Below are 11239 nucleotides of genomic sequence, written 5' to 3'. Positions count from 1 at the left end.
TGGTCCTAACGTCAGCAGACCTGTAACATGAAATTGCTCGCTGTTTTCTGCCTCCGTAGGAGCTTTTCTTCTGCCAAGAGGGCTTAGCAAAACATCCTGCTTTCAAAAAGAACTAAGTGGTAAAGAGAGGGGGTAAGAGGGAACAGCAGCAGTTTCTTGGAAGTCAGTATGGTTTTGAAGGGCTTTCTGCAGGAGTTCAGGGGTTGAGTCATGTTGATGCATCTGCCTCTTTGTAATCAGTTCTTCTCTCCTCTGAAGGCAGCTAAAGGGAGCTAAGAGAGAGATCCAGCTGCCTGGCTTTCTTCTGCAAAGCAGCTCAAGCTCAGCACAGGAGCAGAAACATGAATGTCTTCTTTTTCTGGGAAACCTGCAGGTGCCTCAGTGCACCTGACAGGTGTGGGACAGCAGGAGCTGCCTTCCTCCCGAGAGTCTGGGGCCCTCCTAAGGCTCTTGTTGTGACAGACAGAGCTCATCTGCTGGAAAAAAAAAAGTTGTAAGTAGTGGTAGCATCCATTTTCACAGGTTCAAAATGCAGTTTCTCCTGTAAACATTCTCAGGAGACTCAGCTCAGGCAGAGAAGGCTGCACGAACAGCTCAAGATATCAAAGCCCTTTCTGTCCCCATACGAGGGAACAAACCTCAGCATGAGTCTGATCATCCAAAGCCTTGCCAGTTGTTCTGTCGGGTGGAGGACCTACTCGTCTGACTCCTCAACACCACAAGACCCAGCCTGGGCACTACTGCTGGTGTAATGCCACTGCTGCACACAGGGCGCTCAGTGAGAGGTGGGTGCTGGCAGCCACTGCTGTGCAGGGAGCGATGTGCTTCAGCAATGCTGCTGTCTCGTCCCAAAGCAGAAAGTGAAAAATAAACTTAAAGGCAAATGGCACAAACACCGCTCCTTCCTCGAGGCGTTCTGGGAAGCTGGATCCTCTGACATGATGTTCACCACCACTTCAGGGCTTGTCTGGAGGACAGTGAGTACTCGGAGGAATTTTTCCTCTTTTTCAGGAAAGTTACAAGGGAGCACAACAGGAATTTAGACTCTGACTGCTCTCATATTCTCTGTTATGGTGACAGCGAGCTCTGAGGAAAGACGGTATGTCAGAACCTCCAGGTCTGCTGGATTAACCTCCAGCATCTCACTTGCCAGCAGTTCCCTGGCCATTACAACAGGCTTATTTTACAGCCCTGCCCAAGCTCATCATCCAGAAAACTGCATGATGCTGTGATCTTTGTGCAGCTAGGGCCATTCAGAAGTGGCTTTTCCTTTTTCTAACACCGAGTTTGCCATTAAATGCACTCGAGAAACCACAGCTAATGCCTTTTATTTAGTGTAAAAATTAGAACGTACGGTGCTTAGGGTCCATCATCACAGTGGCTAAATTACTGATAATCTTCACCATCCAGAGACATAAGGAGAACTGTAGATAAGAGGTACAAAGGCACATGCACCCAGATCTGGAGAGGGCTGTGGCACATCAGAAAGACTTAGGTAGAAATGAAGACCCCTTTAAATAACCTCAAATCTTATAGCTCATCAATAATGTTATATAGGAACATGAAACTCGGCTTTTACACATGCCTATAACCATTGCTGCCAAAACAGAAGCAACCAAATCAGTGTCTGTTTGGGAGCATCCAGCCAAACATTTTTTCCAAGGCACCTTTTTTTTTTTTTTTTTTTTTCCCAGTGGATATTCAGCACCTGTATGTTCTTCTCAAAACCCGGTAGCCCTACCCTAATGCAAAAATACATGTAACTGCTGGTGCAAACGCATTACTGCAGTTATGGTAGATCTGTATTCGATTCCTTCTGCAGGCCCAGGGGACCTTCCACTGCCAGGCACACTGCAAGGTGGGGGCCACCGCTCACCCCAGCTCTTCCTGGAGCTGCCCCCGCGTCCCTGTGGTTAAGCCATCCTGCACCATGTACCGTCCTTGCACACTCACCCCATCCCTGCCACTGCACTGTGCACTTGGGGTGTGGGTAGTGTCAGGACAGGCTAAGGACTGTCTGGGTTCCCTCTTAAGCTTCACAGACAAAGGAGAGAGGTTACAGAAACCTCAGATTTATTTTTAATCATCTCACTGGGAAGGATTTGTTATTATCTCTGTTGCATTTGAGCTGTCCGGATTTACCAGGGTGGCTGTTCTGTGTTTATAAAGGACTGGCTACAGTCTGTTTTCCTCCCTGGTTTTGCGTTTCCTGCTCCCCACTGTTCTGCCACGTACCAATCCACCACCATTTTATCTGGCTCCGGCAGCAGGAGTCCTGCTCAGCTCCTGCCAAAAGGATCTGTGTTCGCTGACTGCCAAAACAAGCATCATTTGCAGCCACCCTTGCTGTGCTGTCTCCTTTCCATTAGCTTGGTGCATGTGGGCAGAAACTCTGTCCCTGCGGGCAAACAGGGCTGCTGTATTTCTCAGTTTCGGCTCCCAGCACCAGGACTGGCTCCTGGAGGGACCACGACACAAATGTTAAGCACTCGTTGAAGCCTCTAAAGCCCTGGCTGAGACATGAGGCTCTGGAGGGGCTTCCAGGGTTCTGTATATCGTCTGCCCTTGTGCACGTGGTCAACAGGGGTTGCAAGGGCTGGTGTGGGGCACAGGCTGCCTTGGGGTATCTGCTCTGCTGTGGGAGCAGGGAACAGGCTGCTCCCTGCACAGGGGAAAGGGCTCTGTAACTGCCACGGTATCCTGATGGATGGTGGCTGGGAGTAAGCTCATGAATACTGGGAAGGGAGGAAGGCAATTTAGTTTGCACTGTGTGTGGGTGGGTGCCAGTCCTGTCTGCTCGGCTGTTGGGATCCACGTTCCTCTGGCAGGTAACCGAGTTGCTGTTTCACTGGTGCCACCTACTCACAGCTTTTTTTTTCTTTTGATTTTCTTTTTAAATGAAAGCAATGACAGATGCTGTATTCGAGGAGCTGGGGTGCTGGATGCAGGTTGTAACACAAATGTTTTGTGTGTTCTCCTGCAAACAAAGCAAACTCTCATCTACCCAGATCCTGCAAAGGTTCAGTGCTGAACTCCCACTTATTAACAGGCTTGCTGAAATGTTGGACAATGCATAAGCAGAAGTAAAGCGGTGACTCTTGGTGGGATCAGGGTACGAGGAGGTACCTGAAACATGAAAATCCCACCCCACTCAAAGCTTTCTGATGGGACTACAAGCAACTGCAGTATAAACTGCTCAGCTGATTTTAGTATTTCTGTATTTTAAAGCCACCAGATTGCATACAGGGAGAATCATTGCAGGAGCCAGATGCTGCTGGCTGCCCCTTCCTGCTGACCATGCCCACCACCACCAGGCAGGACCCTGCCTGGTCTGAGACCTGGTGAGAGACTGAGGAGTCTTTCTGCAAACAGGTGAAGCTCTGCGGAGGGAGATGGACCACGGGACCCCCGTTTCCCCTAGCAGAGTGGGGAATAAAAGATGTAGTTCCCAAAACACGCGCAAACATCAGCTGGCTGTTGTGCAATTGTATTGTAAGGAAGGTGGATTGAAGCGAGTATTGAGACCAGCTCAGTAGGTGCACTCTGAACCCAAGCAGAAGGAGTCTGCTCTGGTACTACCAGTGTTGCATGTGGGCTGATCACCCTGTAGGTCTCTGGGGAAGGTGCAGAGGGACTGGGCTCTCGGGGTACATCAGGATGAGAGACTTGAGTTTTAGTGCTTCTAGGGTTAGGCAGCAGCTGAGCAGCTACTTCATGGAATGGCTCAGTTTGGAAGGAACCACCAAGATCATCCAGTTCCAACACCCCTGCCATAGGGATGCCACCCACTAGATCAGGTTGCCCAGGGGCTCATTTAACCTGGTCTTGAACACCCCCAGGGACGGGGCATCCACAGCTTCTCTGGGCAACCTGTTCCAGTGCCTCAGCGCCCTCTGGGTGAAGAATTTCCTACTAACCTCTAATCTAAATCTCCCCTCTTTTAGTTTAAAAACATTCCCCCTCCTCCTGTCAATATCTGGCTGAGCAAAGAGTTGCTCTCCATCTTTTTTATAAGCCTCCTTCAAGTACTGAAAGGCTGCAATGAGGTTCATTTCCTTCAGTTCCTTATCCACTGAATGGCCCACCCATCAAACCCATCTCTCTCCAATTTGGAGACCAGGATGTCATGTGGGACCGTGTCAAAGGCCTTGCAGAAGTCCAGGTAGATGACATTGGTTGGTTTTCCTCTGTCAACTGATGCACTCACTCAATCGTAGAAAGCCACCAACTGGTCAGGCACGATTTGCCCTTGGTGAAGCCGTGCTGGCTGTCTCGAATCACCTCCTTGTGTGCACGTGCCCTAACATTGCTTCCAGGAGGACCTTTTCCATGATCACGCCAGGCACAGAGGTGAGGCTCGCTGGTCTGTAGTTCCTCAGGTCCTCTTTTATAGCCTTTTTAAAAAGGGGAGTGATGTTTCCCTTTTTCCGGTACTTCCAGCATTAAACTTCAAGCGCTGGCAGATAAAAGCAATAGGAATCCCACATTAGGAGTGAAGCCCTTCTCTGGATCTCTTTAATTCCTTTTCTTTTCTGGTTATTATTTCCCAATAAAAAAAAAGAAAAGGCAACAAATTGCTGTTTCCAGACTGTACCTGTGACCTGATGCAAGATCATAGAAGATGATCGCAAAAGATTGTGGAAGCCCATGTAAGGTCATAGAAGGCTATGCCAGCATTGCTTCTCTCCATTTGTAGGAGCCTCTGAAAGAAGCTCCCCTGCCCAGAGCAACGTGTACCTGCTTGATTACAGAGTAATTAATGAAACACAGCAGGACCCATCTTTGCCCCCTTTCCACCTCTCATAGGCCAGGACAGACCCTGGGTCCTTTCTGCTGCTTCCCAGAGCTGTCAGTCACTCAGGGTCCCGCCCCAGCTGCTCCCCATCCAGCATATAAAGGCAGGGAGCAGGGGGGGCAGCATGGTGTGGTGCCTGCTTCTTCGTTGGTGGCTGCCTGCTTACCTTCAACAGGGGAAAAAGGTATTGCTTGCTACGGGAGGGAAAGCTTTTTGTTGGAAAGGCTGTAATTGTTTTGTGGACTCCAGGTTCACGTTTAGGTGTGTCTTACCTGGATTAATCACAGAGTGAAATGGGTCTTAATTAATACATGGTCGCCTGTGATCCTGGCTGAAAGGTTAGGTATGGCCTGTGCTGGTATCGAGTGAAAAGCTAGGTGGGGTTGGGCTGTGCTTTTGGCAGCAGAGCAGGCTTCTGAATGTGTCCTTTTTCTTTTCTTTTCCTCTCTAAATCTGCTGTTACTACCTCCTCTAGTGCAAGAGCTTCTCTAAGCCTTGGTGGGGAGGAAGGAGGTACCAGATCCCTCTCCTAAGCATAGTGCTTACTATCAATATGATCTCTCTAACGGAGATCCAGAGTGGGGAAAGACTTCCCTTATATAAGGGGAATGAGGGCAATGTGAAACCTAAATGTTAACTGGCTTTGGAAGCTCCACAGACCCCTTTCCCCTATAAGGGGAGGGGACTGTGAGAAGTATCTCAATTTTTCAGGCAGGGTCTTCTGTGAAGCTATTTCTGTTTGCAGTTGGATTGCAATGGCAGGCATCCTGTAAGCAGGAGTGCACACTAAAAGTATACCGAAACCTTGTATTCCCTGTTACCTGACGCTTGATTCCTTCCCTGTTCCTCACTGGCTGAGTACTACAGGTTCACAACTTACTTGACACTTACTACTGTACAATATATGTACAACTTCATTTGACCAACTGTTAATTTCTCCTCTTCCTTTTTTTTTCCTTCTTCTCTCATGACTAGAGGGCCTGTGACTTTTGGTTTTACTGATTTTTTGCACTGCTTGTCCTGTTTTTCTTAGTTATCTTCCATGTTTTGGGACAGTGTGACCTTCCCCTTGTCTTCCTAACATACTCCCCACTGCTATGCTACTGTCGTGCCTGCACAATCGCTTCTGAATATGCAAGGTTAGTGGAATTTTCCACTGCAAAAACACCTTCTATTGCAAAAACACAACTTTGTTTCTGTGAGACCCATTCTGGGGTGTGTCCTTAATGGACACTAAAAAAAGTCTCCTAATTATGTCAGGAAGAAACATCCCTCAGGAAGGGGAGCTCCTCTGGAGGCTCACTAGTGGTTTGGTCAAGTTTCTCCTGAACCATGGTACTACTTGCATTGCAGCTGCGATGGCCTCTGCTATGCCTGATAAAGAGGAAGCTGCGAAGAGCTCCCCAGAGATGAAGGAAGAGGAGCAACAGGTAGGTGCCCTGTGTGAGATGAAATGGGTGGTAGCTCTGGGGTGCGGGTATGAGCAGGTGGCCCCGCTGTGGTTGAGGCTCTGCCTGTGCAGAGGAAGGAACATCTCTGCTCAGTCTGTGCCTTACAGCCCCTCTGGAAATAGGGGTGGCAGCACAGCCCCAGGTAGGCCTGAGGGCCCTTGGGATAACCTCTTAGGCGAAGTGAAATGGCCTGGTCCTTGGCTAGGAGAGAGGTTCATCTCATACTGTAGCCGAGAGCCTGGCTTGCCACTGGCAATGCTCCTGTGGAAAGGTTCCCATGTTCCAGCAGCCCAGGAACCTCCTGCGCTTGCCTTGTTCCCCAAGACCATCTTCATGCTCGTTGCAGAGCAGTGTAAAGCCTGTTCGTGTACAACCAACCTGATTCTGTTTGGTTGAAGCTTTCTCTGGGGTGCTGGCTTGTTAAATAGTTCTACAGAATGAACTAGAACTGGATGTGTCCAGAAGCACTGAGGTTGTCTGCAGACTCAGAAGTCCCTTGGGTAGTGTTGCACAGGAGGAAAACCTTTCCAGGATGGACTAGCTGTAAGTGTCAGTGCTCCACTGTTGTTTTCAAGCTTGCTTGTGGACTTTAAAGCAAGTGTCTAAGCAAGGCTTGTCTTGCTTTCCTTAGGCCAGGTGACTTGAACAGGCAAGTGGAAATTCTGGTGCAACACTGCGTAGTTGCATGCTCAGTGTCATGTTTGCAAGCTTCATGACTACTTTCCCCTTTTAGGATGCAGTAAATCAGATGGCTAGCCTGACCTTTGTCAGCTCTGCCTGTGACATGGTTTCTACAGCTTATGCCTCCACTAAGGAGAGCCACCCCTACATCAGATCTGTGTGTGATGCAGCAGAGAAAGGAGTGAAGAGCATGACTGAAGCCACAGCCAGCTGTGTGCAGCCACTTCTGACTACACTGGAGCCTCAAGGTAACTCCCTGTGGAAAGGGAGGTCCGCACCTGGCTCCTTCCAGCCCTGAGAGGAGCCCTAGGGTGTAGGAATGCACCTCTCCTTCTCCATACTAAAAGGACAACTCCAGACTTATTTATAAGGTCAGAAAGCTGAGTCTTACTCCAAGTAATGTGATAGAGGGATGTTCTCCTGAAAGATGAGGATTGACTTTGGCTACTCTAAAATTGATCTTGCCAGGTCCAAAGTCTTGTATATCAGTAGCTCATAGCTTGATTCTTGCAACTTTGCAGAGGCTGAAGGAAAAGGCCTCTTTTTTTTTTTACCATGGCCCTTAAAGAATGTGGCTCTGTCTCCTGTGAAGAAGCTCTGGACTCTTACAGGGAGAGGGGCTCTTCCTAATTACAAGTATATGACAGAAGTCTGTGACTGGCCTGGGTTCACTTTAAGTCCAGAGTGGGTATCCCTATCCTGTTGGTTACTACTTGATCCTGGATCCTTGGCATACTGGGGTTTGGGCCATTTTTTTTCCTTTATAGAAAATAAGGACTACACAACCTTATTCAAGAGCTCAAGGACCTATAGGAGGGAAATCCATGTAGGTGGCTATGTGCATGCAAGTAAAAGTTGGCTGCTATCAAAGTGAATAGATCTATGCGGAGACCGAAAGAAGCTGCTCTACAAATTCAGCTTACAGCAGAGCATGCCTGGCCTGGATGGAGACTTTGGTCGAGGCTCCTTGCAGAGCACTGTCCTCTGGAAGATAGGACTTGTGGGATAAAATAGCAGGAAAAACAAGCTTTAACACTCTATTTCTTTTAAACAGTTGCTGCAGCAAATGAGTATGCCTCCAAAGGTTTGGATAAACTAGGGGAAAAGGTCCCACTCCTTCAAAAGCCAGTGGATCAGGTGAGACTTACAGGCTGTGCTATCCCAGGCTGGTCATTGCAGGCTTTCTAACCTTGGGAATGATGTAGCTTCCCAGAAGGAATGAAATACCCCTTAGGTGCACAGTACAAGCTCCTATGGGAGCACATAACAAGCAGACACTGTGCAGAGCCCTTCTAGTGCAGCTCACCCTAAACCAACCCTTACCTGACATAAATCTTTTCCAGGTTATCTCTGAAACAAAAGAGCTGGTGTCATCCACAGTGGCAGAGGCAAAGGACGCTGTGAGCAGCAGAGTGACAGAGGTGATAGATGCAACTAAGGGTGCTCTTCACAGTGGTGTGGAAGCTGCCAGATCTGCAGTAACCAGCAGTGTGGGGATGGTCATGGACTCCAGAGTGGGCCAGATGGCTGTGAGCAGAGCAGAGGCTATGCTGGGGAGAACAGAAGAAGACAACTCTCTCCCTATTGGAAATGAGGAATTAGGTCAGGAAACAACATATGTGACTATCTGTAATGGGATCATCAGATGGGGGGTGGTCAGCCCCATTCCTTTGGAATGTGGCTAGTGGAAGGTGCCATGCTGGAGGCTTCCTGACTCCTAGTCCAAGGTCTCCTGATACTTCTCTCTGTTTGGTGAGAACCTTTGATCAGCTGCTTACAGGTATTGTCTCTTTTCTCAGCCAAAATAGCAGCATCTGAGGAGGGTGCAGGTATGATGTCTGTGGAGCAGCAGCAGGAGAAGAGGAGGTACTTTGTGCGGTTGGGGTCTCTCTCTGATGAACTTCGCCAGTTTGCCTACCTGCACTCTTCAGATAAAATGAAGCGGATCTGGCAGGGCATGCAGGAGGCTCTTGCACAGCTTCACTCCATCATTGAACTGGTAGGCAGAGCCTGGCCTCCCTGTTGGAGGGCAGGAGGTGACCAAAAGATTGTCTTGGTCTCATCTTCCATTGCTGTGATAAAATCCTGTGATTACTAGCTGATGTGTCCTGACACCAACTTTTTTCCCCCCTGGCACAGATTGAGATGTTTAAGCAAGGCTTTAATAAAAAGCTTCAGGAAGCACAGGAGAAACTGTGCCAGATGTGGCTGGACTGGACTAGAAAGTTTCCTAAAGACAGCAGATATGCCAGCTCTGTAGAGCCAGAGGTATCTCCCTGGGGGAGAGCAAAGGGATGCCCAGAGCCCTTTTACTTTTCTTTAACATATTCCTGATCTTGTCCTTTCTGCCTCTTCCCAGGAGATGGAGTCTCTGGCCCTGCTGATGGCAAGCAGCATCACACAGCAGCTGCAAATCACCTGTTGTAAAATCATGTCTGCAATCCGAGGCCTTCCCTTGAGCCTTCAGGATAAGGTGAAACAATCCCTTAATACCGTAGAAGAGCTTCATGCTTCTTTCTCAGCAGCAAATTCCTTCCAGGACTTGTCCAGCAGTGTCTTGGCCCAGAGCCGGGGGAAGCTGGCTGTGATCCAGGAGTACATGGAGGAGCTGCTGGACTACCTGAAGGACAACAGGCCTCTGTCCTGGCTGGTGGGACCCTTCTCTCCTCGGGAGGAGGAGGAAACTCTGCAGGAGGGGGTCTTGCAGGAGGAAGCAGAGACAGAAGGAGCAGGGGCTCGTGAGGCTTCTGCCACCTCCCTGTAAAGGGTAAGGCCCTGAGCACAGGCCTGACTTTGATAGCTTTACCCTACTTCCCACCTGAAGGTGGAGCTGTCACATTGAATAATCATTGGGTCAGTAAATCTTCAGGGGGGTAGTGGAGGTTAGCAGGATTGCTCCTTGGTGCTTGTGGCTGAGCATTGGCTGAAAATCGAGACCTGAAGGTCTCCAGTGCTCCCACCTCCCTAGCAAGCTTTCTAAGGTATGTCCTTCCATGGTGTATCCACGTGATGCCTGTACTCATGCAATAGCTGCTGTTGGTCTTAATCTTTCAACACAGTATGCAATGTAAAGAACTCTTCCTAGCAGTTTCATGTATATGACTAAGCATAACTGTTTAAAATAAAACTACTGCATGCAAAAATGCTTACTGTCTCATCTCTTCTGGAGAAGTGCTGTGAGTACTGCTCGTCAGATGTGATCTATACTCTTCGCACCTTCAAGAGCAATATTACTGCTTAGTTGGAAAAAACAGGTGGATCTGGATTCTGAAAACTCGCTTTAACGCCTCTAAGTAGTGGTGTTGAGGCTTATGGGGGAACTATACCTTGGGGAATTTAGAAAGATTGGTACCTACTCTTATCATTGTTTCTAGATGACATAAGTACAGGCTAGGCTTGTGCCATTTGGGAATGCAAGAAATGGTGAGCCATACTTGGTACAACAATGATTACAGCTGATAGGCTTGGAAGTACCAAGCTGCAATTTCATCTGACTCCTGAGCTTGGAGGCCCGTGTGTGCCCTCCTGGCCCTTCTCCCATGCTGGGAGAAACTGTAGGAAGCTGTTAGAATCCTGACACTTCTTGTCATTTGGCCTCCTAGGTGTAATCTTCCTACTGCAGTTGTCTCTCACTATCTGGTGGGGACTTCCCAGTCTGTGGTAGGATAATGGGTTGCAGGAATGGCTGCCTGGATGAGATACACGTGGAAGGCAAGTCCTTGGGGGTAAGTGGCAAACTTATGGGTGCTGGTCCTGTCAGTACTGATCTCTCCTGGCCAGGACGTACTGCAGGTGAGCTAGGGGCTCTTCAGCCACCATGTCTGATTCTCTTCCAAAGAGGTCGAACAGCCTGCTGCTTTCAGGCTTGCTGGACAGTACTGACAGTACTCCTAATAATAGCTCCTCTCGGAGGTTGGAAGCAGGGACTAGGGAGAGGGATCTCTTGTGGCAGAACAGCTATGGTCTTCTACTCTTTTTCTCCCAAGTAGAGATAGCTATTGCTGCAACCACTGTGTGGTGGCTTAGTGCTGTACTGTGGCGGGACCATGTGGTCCCTGAGTTCTGGCTTCTGTTATTGCACTGATGCAATGTGAAACCCTGATGCAGCACAGCTTCAGGTCTAGATTCACTGAGACACCATTAGACAGCTCTCTGGCCTGCACTCCTTAAATAGCAACTGGCTTGTCCTGGAGGCAGAACAATAAGTCAACCTGAGTTGCAAGGCTGAGCTATTGTTGAGACCTGAAATGAATTGCAGGTGTCATCTCTCCACTGCATGCTCTCTGATTACTGCTGACTGATTTCTCTTTGG

General features: G+C 48.8%; 1 protein-coding gene across 2 annotated transcripts; it reads left to right on the top strand.

Moving 5' to 3' along the window:
• The first annotated feature begins 4885 nt into the window (after nt 1–4885).
• On the top strand, nt 4886–10072 carry LOC310882540 (perilipin-3-like). 2 transcript variants are annotated; one of them, XM_083801437.1, is made up of 9 exons: nt 4886–4979; nt 5829–5934; nt 6149–6225; nt 6980–7175; nt 7982–8064; nt 8271–8529; nt 8727–8926; nt 9067–9195; nt 9287–10072. In XM_083801437.1, the coding sequence occupies exons 2-9, from the start codon at nt 5928–5930 to the stop codon at nt 9689–9691; spliced, it is 1356 nt and encodes a 451-aa protein (XP_083657563.1). In that variant the 5' UTR covers nt 4886–4979; nt 5829–5927; the 3' UTR covers nt 9692–10072. The 2 variants fall into 2 exon arrangements, with proteins under 2 accessions (XP_083657563.1, XP_083657562.1); XM_083801436.1 differs by lacking the exon at nt 5829–5934 and having other exon boundaries at nt 4900–4979.
• Nucleotides 10073–11239: the final 1167 nt, after the last annotated feature.

This window comes from Anser anser (assembly GCF_964211835.1).
Source record: "Anser anser genome assembly, chromosome: 16".
In the NCBI taxonomy this organism is placed as follows: Eukaryota; Metazoa; Chordata; class Aves; order Anseriformes; family Anatidae; genus Anser; species Anser anser.
This window is presented reverse-complemented; position numbering and strand designations above follow the sequence as displayed.

What these genes read in the sequence shown, in the direction of transcription:
- LOC310882540 (XM_083801437.1), top strand. An exon ending in TGAAGGAAGAGGAGCAACAG is followed by an intron (nt 6,226 to 6,979) that starts GTAGGTGCCCTG and finishes TTCCCCTTTTAG; the next exon opens with GATGCAGTAAATCAGATGGC. An exon ending in TTCACTCCATCATTGAACTG is followed by an intron (nt 8,927 to 9,066) that starts GTAGGCAGAGCC and finishes CCCCTGGCACAG; the next exon opens with ATTGAGATGTTTAAGCAAGG.